Source organism: Vicugna pacos, chromosome 2 (assembly GCF_048564905.1).
Source record: "Vicugna pacos chromosome 2, VicPac4, whole genome shotgun sequence".
NCBI classification, from domain to species: domain Eukaryota; kingdom Metazoa; phylum Chordata; class Mammalia; order Artiodactyla; family Camelidae; genus Vicugna; species Vicugna pacos.
The window spans coordinates 64,697,164-64,712,936 of NC_132988.1; the positions used below are offsets into that span (position 1 = coordinate 64,697,164).

Consider the following 15,773-nt stretch of genomic DNA (forward strand, 5'->3'; position numbering starts at 1 on the left):
TTTTTAGTAACATAGCATAGTTCCTAATTATTTAACTTGAGTAATTATTTCTGCTACTAAAGTACTTTTTCAACTATAGTAGCAAAAAATGTGTTTTTAAGATTAAATTGAAAATACATACAGTTTGTGATGTTTGAGTTATTTATGTGGACACAAAATATTTCACATGAAATAAAATTTTGTAAATTACCAAATACTGTTGGCTTCAAAATTATGATTCTTTCTCTAAAACTGAAAAAAAATTAACCGTATTTGGCATAAAATTTAAATGATGCATACAGAATCCTAAATGAAGAAGAGATATTTTAAAAATCCTGCTGAAATTTAAATAGGTGAAATATAGTTCATGAAATTTCACATTTTTCCTGAAATGTTTTCAAAGTCATCAAGGATATGGCTAACTGACATCTCTTTTGTTATTTTCAGTTCAGGAGGGCCCATATAATCCAGTTTCTTACTGTACAGCGGCACATTTCTTAGAATTTCTTCAAAGATCAGAACATCAACAGTGACAGGTTTTATTAACTCACTTTTGAAATCTACATGTAATATAAAAAATTTGGTGATATTGCTGCCTACTTGTAAATGATCCTTTAGAATCTTATTGATTAAATTTCTAGAAGGTGAATAGCCACTTAATTCCCATAGCTTTCAGAAAATGTAATTTTGACTTACTGAAGAATAAATAACCTACCAAATTACCTATTTCTCTATGTAAATTATTGACAAAGCTCATAATTCCTTTTGCCGAGGAAGTTATTAGAGAAAGTACGTTAGCTACTTCTTCAGTTAGCAGTAGACGGCTTCTTTAAGGAAAACATTCTGCCACTTCTTTCCTTGGTGACATTTATCATTTTTCTTGCTTCTTTTGTTGAGTGATCAGGGTATTCTACAGCCTTGTCCAGGAGGCTCCTTTCAGATCGCCAAGAGAATACTCATTACTCTATGCTGTATGTGATAAATCTTTCTACTGTTACCTTTGTTTTGAGTTACTCTCCTTGAACCTTTCAAACTTTAGCAATGTATATATCCCCCTGGCCTTTTTGCAAGGATGTATATGCATTGGAACTCTTACAGTAAATTATATATCCTTTCATGTGGATGAAACTACGGTTGTTCTACTAATCACATTGTTCCTTCTTTGCTTTTTTCCCAGGGCTCTTTTTGGGAGCTGCAGAGACAAGTGGTCCAATAGATTACAAACATCACTGAAACTTTTTATGGTGTTGTCAACTAATAGATGACATACTAGTCATTGGCAAAATGATTTTGCTTTTTCTTTCAGAAACTTCTTTTATGACACAGAATCAGTTCACAAATTACACTTCAGCTGATTGTCATTTTTTTTACCCCAGTTCATATATTACTAATTCTTAGATTAGTCCAGCAGTAGAAAATTCCATTTGCAATTTCAAGCCACATTAGAATTTTTTCCTTTTATTTGGATTAACAGCTGTTTTTAATTTAATAGTTGGTCTTATGGTGCCATATGGCATTAGACAAGGACTTAGGTTATTCTAACCAATTAATTGTGAAATAGGCTATGCATTATTTATTGCATAATTTCCAAAATAACTTCTAGTTAGTTCCCTATTTGCAAATGAGACTAATGATAACCTCTCCCAACAGAGATACATAGGTGCTATTAAGATTTCTTCCTGAAGAAATTAACAAAAAATATGACTCAGTAAAATAGAGGCAATAGAGTTTAGTGATTAGAGTACAGGGTCCAGAGTCATATTCCCTGAGTTTAAATTCCAGCTCTGCCACTTGAACTATGTGATCTTGGGCAAATTATTTTATCTTTTTTGTTAAAGACTTTCATCTGTAATCTTTTAGTAGTACTAGAAAATAATAATTCTGCTAGATGATTCATAGAGTTTATTTTGTAAAATTTGCTACATGGAATTATCTTAGGAGATTCATGACACATTGAATATTTGATGAAAGTTAACTATATTTATTTTTATTATTATAAAGTTAATAAAAGGTGGCTAGAACAGAACATGCAAAGATGTTATAAATCACAATATTTCATAGCAAGTACTCAACTTTGATGTTTGCTATAACTATAAGCAAGACAAATGTCATAAGGAAATAGTTTTCCTTTTCCTTCCTTTTTTCATTTTCCTTCCACTTCATGATTTCCTGCAATTTTCTTACTAATGTTTATCAATTTTGACAAATATGTTACTAGTCCATACAAACTCTGTGAGAAGAAAAAATTCATAGCGTACTATTCTAATTTCATGGTGGTATTATTTCTTGTGTTTTTCTTTACTTAGTTTTTAAGCATGTACCTTGGGTTCTGCACCCAGTTCCAACAAGTGTGTAGTAGGGGAAAGTTTTCCCCCACACCAACAAGCAATTTTCAAGACACCACCGTAATGTCTTACAATTTAACTCAGTTCTGACACTACCTGGAGATAGCATCAGATTCCACATGTTAAGTGTTCAGTCCTACAGAACTGCCCTCCCAACTCCCTTCGGATGTCAATTTCAAGCCCAGATTCTCACCTATGTTTCTGACTAACTGACTTAAGAGATTCCCATGATCCCCTCCTTGGGTTCAATTAAGTTGCTAGTGTAGCTCACAGAACTCAGTGAACCATCTTACTTACTAATCGTAAAAGGATATACCTCAGGAATAGCCAGATGGAGGAGATGCAAAGGGCAAGGTTTGGGGAATGTTGTGGAGCTTCCATGTCTGCTCTGAATCTCCACTAGTTCAACAGCAGGGAAGCTCTCTGAACCTTATCCCTTTTGGTTTTTGTGGAAGCTTCATTAAATGGGCATGATTTCTTAAATGATTGGCCACTTGCAATTGATTCACTTTCCAGCCCCTCTCCCTTCTCCAGAGGTCAGCGGTGGGTTGAAAATCCCCACCCTCTAATCATTTGGTTTGTTAACCTGACAACCTAGCCCCCATCTTTTAGTGTGGTCCAAAATTCACCTTGTTAACAGAAACACCTTTATTGGTGTTATCACCTAGGAAATTTCAAGGGTTTTAGGTGCTCTATGTCAGAAAAAGGGGACAAAGATCAAATATATATGTATTTTATTATAAATCACAGTATTGCAGCATCCTAATTTATTTTGCTAATTTAAAAAGAAACACTAAAAAGCATTTATTACTTAAAATTTATTTTAAAATATGTTAAAACTTTTGTCTCAAATGAGAATCCACAATATTTATGATGAATTACCTAGAAACAATTCATCAAGTGTTTGGTACATTTGCTCACCTGAATCAAAATCTCACACAGTTAATTTTGTCAAATATATGTGAGCTTTGATATAAGCTTTGAAAATATGTTTTTATTTAACTTTGAAAACATTTAGTAGATGCTATTTAATCTGTTACTTCAAAAATATTGACTCTCATTCAATATTCTTGAAACAGTCACTGGATTTTATATCTCACCCAACTTTAAAATTGTGGTTTTAATTATAATTATGATATTTACCTCAACTAAACAATTATAGAAGTGACCATTCATAGTAACTTACTGGTGGCTACTTACTTTTTAAAATTATGCATGACATTGGAATGCCTTTTGTGGCACCTTTTTTTGTAATTGCAAACCACCTTTAACTACAAAACCTATGGAAGTTTTTCAAAAATTAGAAAAATGGTGTTTCTTTTTAAGAAAAAAAAAGCTATTGAGATGAAATACTATCTCTATACAACTTTGTACAGCAATGGTATTTTCCAATTTCTCTTAGAAATTCCTTGGCTTACCACAAGTAATGGCACAGTTTCTAAAAAGTATGTTTACTAGACCTTTGCTTTGAGAATTCTTTAAATTATTTTTATTAATATATCTTTTATTTTATCAGCACATAGTATCACATTTATCCCTCTTCTATGGAAGTCTAGACTATAGGAATTTAAATAATTTTGAACATGATAAATCACAACAAAATAATTTTTAACATTCAGAGAGATTATTTTTACTGGAATTTGTTATTGAGCAAACATTTTGATTGTTTATTAGTTAAATCCACTAAATAGAATACATCATTACAGATTTAAGTTAGTATATACACGGTTGTGGTTCTTTGTGAATTCGATTATTTTCCAAAACTACTAACAATTATTATTCCAATAAAGTTAAATTTATGCCAAAAGAGGAATAAATTACCTTTAGAATAAAGAATACATGGAATAGTTGTTGAATTGAGTAACATGAAATAGAGTTATCCAACTTACCTAGAATATGGGTAATAGTAATAGTATGCATATGGGAGGGTTCTTTGGTTTTTTTTTAAGCCTCTTGAAATCTTAAAAAAACATTCACAGAATTGTAGGCACAGTGTCACCTGGATTTGTATAATTCTTTATTCTTCATCTCAGTTTTGAAAACAAAGTTTACTTTCTCTGTGACACATTTGTGAGAAGACGAGAGTGAACAGAGTGTGATATATAGAGATATGAGTATGAAAATCACTGAGGCTCTCCAGGAAAGACTTCAAGATACAAGCAAGAACCATAATTAAAAGTCTTAATGAACAGATGGTAGGAGATTAAAAAAAAAGACTAGTGGAGGATTAGCAGCTGAGGGCATTTCACCATTTTTGGTACATTGAATAAAAATAAGAGAAATAGGCAAAATTATATTTTTGTGTGTATACATATATACAATTTATAGTATTTCTTTTTCATGAAAACCATTGTTCTTTCCCTTTTTGCCTTAACACCTAACATTGTCATAGTTCCTCCTCTTTCTACATCTTCACCATTCTGATTGCTGTGGTGTCACCAGGGTAATCTAAAAGATGACTCACAACAAAGCAGAACTGAAAAATTATGAGCTTTAGAAGAGCATAAGATAGTCACTTTACAGGACAAGAAAAATCACAGTAAAGAAAGTTCTAAAATAGAGCTAAGAAAAATGTTAAACTGACACAAGCCAGAGAACTAGGAAGAAGACAAGAAATCAAGATGAGTCAGAACACCTAAGAGAACAAAGGACAGAGATAAAAGACATGTAAGGAGAATTTTCCCTCAGGAAACCCAGTCTTCTGATAAGAGTTTCGTATATTTTTTTCTTTAAAAAATTAACAGTTTCTATTATAACTCTAGGGCCTGAAAATAAACAGCATCAGAAATACTGTAATAAAAAAAAAAAAGATCTGATGTCAGAAAATAAAGAAGTCAACTGTAAAAAATCTTATAGTTATAAAACTGTGGTTATAAAACAACTGTAGTTATAAAAATATAACTATATATAATACTTATGATATTTATTTTTTAAATAATTTATCAATTTGAAGAAAATATTCATTGCTGTCCAATTTTAAAATATGCTAAAAAGATAAAATATTAAGGCAATCAACACATAGCTCTTTTTTTAACCATTATATATACAATATATATTGTTAGATTTGTCAATATTTTTTCATTTCCATTCACCATTTTCAAATATATTAAACATAATGTCCAACTTAATTGACTTTTAGATACTTCTCTGTAATGTGATACAGCAAAAAATGTTTGTGTTCCTGTCCTTTGTGAAAGCTAAAAAAACCAATGAGTTTTTGAAATACAGTGTAATAAGTGCAAGATTTCCTGAATATTATTTTTCTTTGAGTGATGGATATACTTTAAAGTAAAGGTAATTTTGAAAAAGTAGAAAAAGATACAATTCACTTAAAGCTATTAAAGTTTAGAACTGTGCTTAGAAAAGTGACTAAAATAATAGGTGTATAATACATATCAAGAAATTCTTATGTTTTGATTAAAGCTAACCATATTACTGTCACATTTTCAATTGTCCAGTTCTGAAACTGGATATTTCTAGGATGTTTTGCAAGCTACTTAACCTCATTTTCCCAATTATTAGAAATAGGCTCTGGAACACATGCACATAGAACTGGCTCTAAAATTTTAAGTTGCCGTGTGGTTGTTCTGTTGGTGTATAGATATAAACTAACATAAAATAGTCATAAAATTACACATCAAGGTGACTGCACATTCTTCTTAACACATACATTAGATTTTGATTAGTTTCCTTGTTTTCAGACAATAATAAATATATATTTTATACAATCATTATTAACTTATATAAAATCATTTTCTTGTATCTTTCTACTTAATAGTAAAAAGGTCTTTTTCAGATGTCTTTGCACTTATTACCACAATCCAAACTTTCTGAAACTACTTTATTAGATAAGATTGTTCTAAGTCTTTGCAAGGATAGCAATTCAATTGCTAGCTTAACAAAGCATATGCATTTAGAATGTAAATAAACTGGACATACTTGTGGAAATTACCAGAGTAACATCTTTCACATAGAATATGTCCTAAAATACAAATTTGGAGTTTTCAATAACTTAGAAAATATTGGCATGAATATACAGAGAATTTAATTACCAAGCTAAAAAAAGCTAGAGAATTAATCCATGACAGATCTCTATACTTCTGTTTTATTCTCTTTTTCTCTACTATAATGCATTTCTGGTTTTTTAATGCATATCCAAATCCTACATGTCTTTACAGTGAAATATCAGCACTCACCTTCCTCAGTAATGTTAAACTGGCTAAACATGTTTCAAATAATTCTATTCCGTCCTGTATATGATTTATGTTTCTATTAAAAATTCTAAATAGATTTGTCCCAAATATAAATAAACTTTATATACATTGACTACTTATGTTTTATGTTTATATTCTTTATGTATACATATTGAATCTTCCTAATGAGCAATTATTTGAAGGCTAATGAGGCATCTTTTATCTTTTGTAATTATTCATTAAGCCTAGCATAATGTTATATATACAGAAGGTATCCAGTAAATATTCTATATTTTTCCTGAAAGAAAATAATGAACATGATGAAACTACTACCTATTTACTCCCAAGTATTATTAAACAATTTGATGTATTTTAAATTGTGAGCTTTAAATATTCTTAGAAAAGAAATGTTGTTCAACTAAATCTAAAAGTATTTAAAATGGATCTTAGCAAAATCTATAGATGTACAACACTAAAAATGAATTCTAATGTAAACTATAGACTTTGGGTAATAATGATGTGTCAGTGAAGGTTCAGAGATTGTAACAAATGCACCACTCTGTATGTTTATGCTGGAGGACGCTGTTTATGCGTGGGGCAAGAGAAATGGGAACTCTGTGTATATTCTGCACAATTTTGCTTTGAATCTAAAGCTGCTCTAAAAAATTAAGTTTATTAAAAATTGTTAACTAGTGATTTTAAACATTATCAGTATGTTTAGCAGGTGTAGGTAAACTGATTGAAAAGTTGTAAAAATAAAAATTAGACAAACATACAAATATTTCCCCATAAATAATAATAGGAAATCTCTTAGTGAGGTAAATGTAGCCATTAATAAAGTTAAAGAACATAATTTAAATACATTACATAAATAATTCCTATGTGGAAGAGATTTGATCAGTATAAACGCATGGAGGAAAAATTTTGTTCTATATTTGCTTTAATATAAAGAAATACCTTGTATTGATTAATGCTTTTCATATATAGGACTTTCTTATTAGAATTTTTAAAGTTCAAATAAAAAATTAAAAGAATGTTGAATATTAAAGCATGAATTAGAAAGTTAGATATGAAAATGTTCATGGTGAAGAGGTGTTTAGCATAATATTATTTCTGAGATCCACATAAAAATGTGGTTTCCACACATTCATCAAAATATTCAACTTATTTTTACAGATAAATTTGAACCAATCTGAGAAAAAAACTATAATATAAACTCAAAATTATATTAAAAACTTACATGCTTTGTGAAATTTTTGTTTAACATCATGAATAGTAGATTTTTGTGTCATCTGAAAAGGAAAATAGTAAAAATTATAAGAAAAAATGTTAATTTGCTTGAGATATATTTGTTTAAGAAGAAAACATAATTTAATATGTTTAAAATATAAAATTAGTACAAAATAACCAGTCTGTTTTGTTTAGCTCTTTAGTCACTACTGATTTGACAGTCATGAAACATTGAGTCAATCTTTTTTTGAAAGTTTTATATTTGTATTTAACAATAATGGTGTAATTTTGAGACCATCAATTAAACGTATGAGTAACTGCATAAGAAAGAGAGAAAGTAAAGGAGTTTACCAGAGGAGTCCAGGGATATAAAACTGATTTATATGGACAAAAGAGGGATATTTTCCTTCAGAATATCATGAGGAAAAAAATAACCTGTCTAAGCCCCTAAGTTAGTTATGTTTTTAAAACTTCCATCCAAAAATACTAAGTCTATCAAAATTTATATTGAATGTATTTTTTTGATTCTTTAAGTATATAATGGTTTGACCAATTATTTCATCTTAATCTACTAAAATTAACTCTATTGTTAGAAAAATGAATAAAATAAATATTTCTTTATCTAAACAGGAGAATTCATAAAGATAAGAATTCTATCCAAATACCTCAAGTTATCACAATATTTTCGACTTTCTGACTTTGTTCATATCAAACTTGCAAACTGAAATTCTCCTTCATCTCTGATTCCTTCCATTGGCTTATGAAAAACCCAACAATTCTTTAAAGTCTACATCAAAGACATTTTCACAGTTATGCAATAAAAATTTATTTCCTTCCTTTAAACATGTATAGAATATTGTATATATGATTTTTTTTTGCTACACTAAAATCATGGCTGTTTTTAGAAAATGAAATGAAAAAAAGTACACAAAGAGATGGCACATAATAATTCTCCAAGAAGTCCTTGTTAACATTATTGTATTTAATATTGTATTACATATCAAAAGTATAACAATGCATACACTTATTTTACTATATTCCAGTTCCTCCCATAGCCAAGTATATGCTATACCAGTCAGAAAATTTTTGTCTGATTTCTTTTTTGTATACAGTTTACTAAATAAGGAAGTTCTTAGATTAAGCACTGAAGAATAATATTAGTCCCCATTTGTGTTATGCTGTAAATAACAAAAGGACCCCAAATAATTATGTTGGTATGAAATTTTAAATATTTCATAGCATTGTCCTTCTCTGGAAGATGTTAGGAAACATTTGAAAAAAGTTTTTAGAGACACTGATATATATGTATGTATGCTTGAATATATTATATTTTAATTATAACTTTGATATTTGAATTATATTTTTAAATGTGATGGTTTGTTTTAACAGTGTTCATTGCTTTATCTCACTGTTACTTATCACAAAGCACTATCATATGTTGCTTCTTCTGACAGGGATGCCTAAAATTCACTAGAATAATAGATATTTGTCTATCAGTCTTTTCAAGGGCCATCTAATCTCAAAAAAACAGGTGATTTTCATGATTAACAACTCATAGTTAGGGTTTGCTGAATGCTGAACTTCCTCTTTATGAGGGCACATAATCTTGTGTTTACCTGCTGGTGGTTCCAACAATCTACGAGATCCTTGAACACAATGACCTAGAGTAATATAGTTTGTGTTTTAACATGTGGTACACCATATAGCATGTAATAAAATTGAAGTCAACAATAAAGTTGTGAGTACAAAGTCATGTGAAAACAGTTCCTTGATCTTGTATGAAAATCTTTCACAAGTAGATTATTATGAAAAAGCTGTATGCTTTTTCCCAAACTACAGTACCTTAAAGACAGTCTTCTAATTGACATATACGTATTTTTTCCTGAATTTGCAAACTTTCTAGCCTAAGATTATGCTTTCTTGAAAGAAATCTACATGTGGGAAGTGGGTTATTACAAGCTTTTCACAAAGTTTTTAATTCGTTTTTTTTTTTAAATTACATTTGACTTTCACATGTTAGAAAAGGGCTGATTTTGAATAAATCTTTTAGAACTGCCCTTTCTGGAACAATTTTAGTCAAATACAGCAGAAAAAATATAATTAACCATTAAATGATTCTGACAGTGTTGCTCAATTAGCCACAAGACTGACTGTGCTTGATCAACTCTTTCAGTACTTTAGTTGTACTCAGAGCACAAAGAGAAAAAAAGATGATAATTAACAGAGCATAAAAGAATTTCTGATTACTAAATTTATGTCTCCGTAGCTTCATCAGGAAGTTTATTCATAATAACTTCTACTTTGTAGCTAGTTTTACAAACTCTTAAAAAGAAGAAGCTATCATTACAATAATTTATTCACTTTTGTAAATAACAATTAATTGTGCATATGAGAGAAATGAGTATTCTAACATCTGAAATCCTGAAATTCTCTTCTTAAATGTTTCTTTCTCATCAGAAGAAATTAATCTCAAAATGTTAAGTAGGACAAGGTAAATGATGTTTGTTAGTTGAACCAAAATTTTACCTCTAAATTTCAACTGATCATAGTTGAGTTTTGGGTCATTATTGCTTTATTCAACACTTAACTTGATTAATTTAGGAAAAGCTTTCCACATTTAAGTGAAACAGGATTTGCCTGAATTTGCCCCATATGAAAATACTGCAGTAAAGAAACCCTTTTTTTTTTCTGTCCTACTACTACTTTTTAAAACTGTATTCTAGCCACTTCTCAGGAACTCACTGAAATGAACAGATATCTTCAAACTACCTCCAAAACAAAAAATATCCTACTTAGAGAAATGAAAATTAAGTGGTAAGGAAAAACAACTTGAAATTTGTTTGACAGAGTAATTGCAATGTGCAAACCAAAAATTGCTAGTAAACTCTGTAAATAAATGTTTCTACAAAAGACACACTATAGTACATATAAAATATAAAGATACATAAAATAGTTCCATATACTTTACTCAGGATGAACGAGGAGTTTTCTAAGTAAACAAATGTTATTTTACTAGTAAGTAGATTGTAACTAAAATACAAATAAGCAATAAGTGATCTATATGAAAACATTTTTATAAATTCAAAACATGTTTGGTATTTTATAGAATATCAAGTATTTTCACCATGAATAAAATTGACATGATACTACAAATATGCAGAAATACCAGTTTTAATAAAATTTAATTGTTTTAAGTTTAACTGTATTTAATTTACTATTTAATTGGAAAATTATTTTGTATCATACCAATTTTATTTCCTTATAAACTATAATGAATTACTTAAAATGAGTTTTTGTTATGTCAAAATAATATATATGTATCCATATATCAGTTTTTAATATTATAAATATATTGCAATAACACATTTGGTCAACTTCATTTTAATTCAAAAACAAACATTAAAACATAAAATAAATTCTTTAAAATCTTCACCATAGAAAATTTCAAAAATATATTAATCAGAATAATGTATTTTTAAATAAATACTTCATTCCCCAGTAAATTATATGTATATGTAAATTTTATTTAGGCATATAGCCTAGATATTATTTATATTTTTATTACATATACATATATATCATATGAATATTGTAAATATAAAAGAAGAGGGAAAAGTATGGTAAAATATGACTGGATATCTAATTTTATTACATATAATTTTGGTATAGTTATTATATTATAACATGGCATGCATAAATAAATACAATTTCAATAGCTACTCTAAGACTAATATTTAATTTTTGTAATCCTTCAATAAAACTGAATGTCTCTTATTGACTAGAATATTTATTTGTAGTGTCTATCACTAAGCCATTTTATTTCTATTTAATACAAAAATAGTAGTCTTTATGTATTATTTATTGAATAAATGACTTTCTATATACTTGTTTTCTGTCTTATAGCTTGAAATTCTAAAATATTGAAAATAAGAAAGAAATTTTAAAGTTGAAATTAGAGCTGGATACCCTAAAAAATACAAAAAGAAGAAATATTTTATAAATTGGAAAATAATTCAGATTTTAAGAACACAGAATTTTTCATGGTGAATACTCTTTCTGGAATAGTTTTAGAATATGTTTTGTATCCTAGGTGAGAATATTTTTGAACTAGAGGGAATCGTAAACACCAGAGTTAAAAGCACATTTTTAAGAATAAAATAAAGTTTGGTGAATTAATATTTATGATTGCTTCATAGGTGACTTTGACTGTGCTTTCCTACTGCAAGTTTATGAAGCCAAGAAAATAATCCTTGCACTCAGGAGAGTTTACACTTCACATGATATAACTGAAATAAGAAAGCCCAAATCATATTAAATGAAGTAATTTCTGTCTAAATACTGAAGAACTATTTCAAATAAAATAGTATTACCTATGAGCAAACTAATAAGTAATCATTAAGAAAAAATACCTGTTAAAAACATTAGTGAACAAATGACAATCATTTTCCTTTTCAAATAGTCACACATATTACATGAAAATTAACTGCTATGTGAAGACAGTTAACAAATGAATATTTTATTTCCTATTGATTAATCATTCAACTTCAAGGGGAGAGCATAGCTAAGTGGTAGAGCACATGCTTAGCATGCACAAGGTCCTGGGTTCAATCCCCAGTCCCTCTGTTAAAAAAAAAAAATTAAGTAAATAAACCTAATTAGCTCCCCACCCTACCCCCGCAAAATCATTCAACTTCAAAATCAATGTAAATATGCATAATCCAAATTAATTTATATTCACTTCTTTCAAAAAGTGATTTTTCCATAAACACAAAAATTTTACATCAATAAGACAGTTCATTAAAATGTATGCAAATAAAACTAAAGAGGAAAGAAAAAGTCCCTGTGATATATTTTAAATCCAGTTTGACTCTTCTTAATTACAAACTGTAAAATATTTCAGAGTCCATGTTAAGTGATACAATTGACTAGTGATGATCAGAATAAAAAGGCGTTCTTGGAATAAGTAAATTTATAGTCTGTTGAAAATTATTGATTAAAACATAATTGTTTTCCACTTGGTTTGCAGAGACAGTAACAAGGACATTTACCAAAATCACTTCATCTTTAGTTTTAAAAGGGAAATATGACATTTATGCATACTTCAGTTATTATTGCCATGAAATTTATTTTGAATAAAGTCTCAAATATAGTGAAAATTACAATGGAAGTGATAAGTAATAATGAACTCAGTATCAGTAGTAGTTATCCATCTGTTTTGTGTGTATGTATGTATGTATATATCCTACTTATTAGTAATAAAAATTATAGTTTATCCTGTACTACTATGGTGATTGTAAAAATAGCCGGAATATTTTGCAGATCCTCCCCTCAAGTAGAGTTTATTTCCCTGGACATTAAATTTAAGCTAGCCTTGTGATTTGCTTGAACCAAAAGCATGTGTTGAAAGTGAGGCTGTGCCAGTTGCAAATCTAACACCCAAGAGGCCATGTATTTCTAGTCTTTGTGCTAACATCCCTGATCAGCACCATGTAAAGAAGCCTGAGTTAGCTTCCCCAGTGATGACAGAGACGTGGCCCAGTTACACCCTTTCCTAGAGATCATTCATTCCCAGATCAGTGACCAAGCAGCAGCGACCTGGCAGCAGGCTTGAGAGCCCAGCATATGTCAGCAGATCTGCTGAGCAGCTGTACGCTAAATCACCAAATAACAGAATAATAAGATAAACAATGGTCTTTATTTTAAGCTGATAACTTTTGAGTATTTGCTCTCAAATGGTAAAGAACTATTAAAAATATTAATCATTAAGAAGGGACAAAGAAGAGAAATATATAGCTCAATCATTTCACTGTACAGATTACAAATTCAGAAGAGAGATGTTAAATATTTAAATATTTACATCAGGTTTGTAGATCACCTGAGATGTTAATTCTATTGTATAATGAACTTTTTACTATTTTCTACTGATGATATTAAAGATACATGTCGATTAAATTTAACTTTAAAAAAATACACTCAAATTTCAGCTTCTATACACAAAAATGAAACTAACATGGTACCACTGTGCAATATGTCACATATTTAGTTTTATAATAAATCTGAAACTATTCATCAGTCATATAAATATTTAACCTTAATATTCAAGTTACTTAATATCTGCTTTTGAAAGATGCACAGTGCAGTTAAAGTGAATTTCAGCAAAAAACAAAACAAAAAAGTAACAGAAAACAAAACCAAAATTTTATAATGCATAAGATCTTAAAATGTAAGGTTTATTACCTTGGTGACTCAAGGAAATCCCCATTTTAAGATTCATATTATTTCTTGGGAAATGAGTTATGGGTAGCCAGTTATCTAAAAATAAAAGTAAGATTTTACCTACCTCTTTTAGCATCAAATATTTAAATCCATCCAATTTGAACACTTTTCTTCCTAAAATACATTTATTGTCCTACCAAGAGAAGGATAATTTAAATGGTTCTTGGAAACTAAAGACAAATTAGTTATTTTAGCAAATATTTGTTCTATTGATCTCCACTTCTCTAAAAAGTGACGCTGGTTGTTAGACTGGGATCTTTGGCTTGCTTTGGACAATGGAATGTGGATAGAAGAGGCAATGTCCATTTCAAACAATAGGTCTTAAAAGGCACAAAAACATCTGGGAGCTTCTGGCTTATACCTTGATGAGTGCATGTTCTCTCATTTCTTGGACTTGTTCCTGCACTCGCTTGCTACACGTGCCACTTGTCTTTCTTGAGAACACAGGCAGCCTAATTCTTTCATCTAAAACAAGCCTGATTGTTTCATCTAAGCAAATCAATTAATAGAATTTGAGTGAGAAATTGGGGCTCTGCGTATGATTAAAGTGAATGAACTTTGAAACAAATTTTGGAGGAAATAACTTCATTGCAAAGAGTTTGCTTACTCAAGTAGATTTATAATTGTTCAAAATATTGGTTGTTCCTCCCTGGGCAGGCCTCCCAGAGGGAATATTTGGTGTCTCTCCCATGTTGAACTCAGGCATGATACTGATTGACCAGTGAAATATGAGAGGAAACAAATGTTTAATATTCAAGCAGAAGCTTTAAGAGCCAGAGTGTGGTTCAGCAACTGTTAGGGACTGAAAATGTTTTTGTGTCCCACAATCCATGTTGAAATTCTGTTCCATAATGTGATGTTATTAGGAGCTAGAGTCTTTGGGAGGTAATTAAATCATGTGGGTGGAGCTTTCATGATGGAATTAGTGCCCTTATAAAAGAAACTTCAGAGAATTCTTAGTGCTGTAGATACAATTAGAAAATAGACTGCAGCTTCAAAGGGGATCCTAACCAGAACCTGGCCATGTTGGCACCTTGCTCTTAGACTTCCAGCTTCCATAACTGTGAGAAATAAATTTTTGTTGTTTTAAAAGCTGACCAGTCTATGTAACATTATAGCAGTTTATACTGACTATGATACCCCTACTGTATTCACTCTACTTGGAAACTGACATGACAACAAGAGCTGCTTGTCGTTGCAGGAAAGAGAGCTCAGAGAATGGCCACATCTCATCCACATTGGCATGCCATCTGGGTGTGAATTAAACCTTTGTTATTGTCCATCATTGATTATTTGGAGTCATTGATTAATCTAGACTGAAGACTACTGTTATGTGTTGTGTATTGTCTATGTTCAAAAAGTGGTAGGATTTTTTCTTAGATAACTAGATTTAATCTATTGATGTGAAGAGACCCTCATATCCTATACCCTCGATGGATAGTTTTAAAAGGATTTCCCAAACATTAGAGATCACTTCAAATTCTGAAGTGATGGTAATACATTTCTTTTTATCTACTTCAATGCTTCTATTTTAATATTTATGCTACAGTTTTTAAAATATGGAGAATGTGAAATGAGTTTCAAGCAAAAATAATGAGGAAGAAAAACCAACTTTAGAAAGTTCATATTATTGATTAGTTGTTTGACATCAAACCACAGAGATAGATGCTACAATTACTTCTGCACCACTGGCTCACTGACCTCATAAATGCAATGACATAGTGCCAGCCACTGAAAGCGATGGCATTGC

At 29.8% G+C, this 15,773-nt stretch overlaps 1 protein-coding gene across 1 annotated transcript in view; it reads right to left on the reverse strand.

The window, feature by feature from the left end:
* The window catches only part of TECRL (trans-2,3-enoyl-CoA reductase like), an 86,788-nt gene that overhangs the window by 52,874 nt on the left and 18,141 nt on the right, over positions 1-15,773 (reverse strand). Inside the window, exon 2 of the mRNA XM_006218767.3 lies at positions 7,758-7,809. Within this exon, the coding sequence (XP_006218829.2) occupies positions 7,758-7,809 (52 nt within the window). The remainder of the gene's footprint in view (positions 1-7,757; positions 7,810-15,773) is intronic.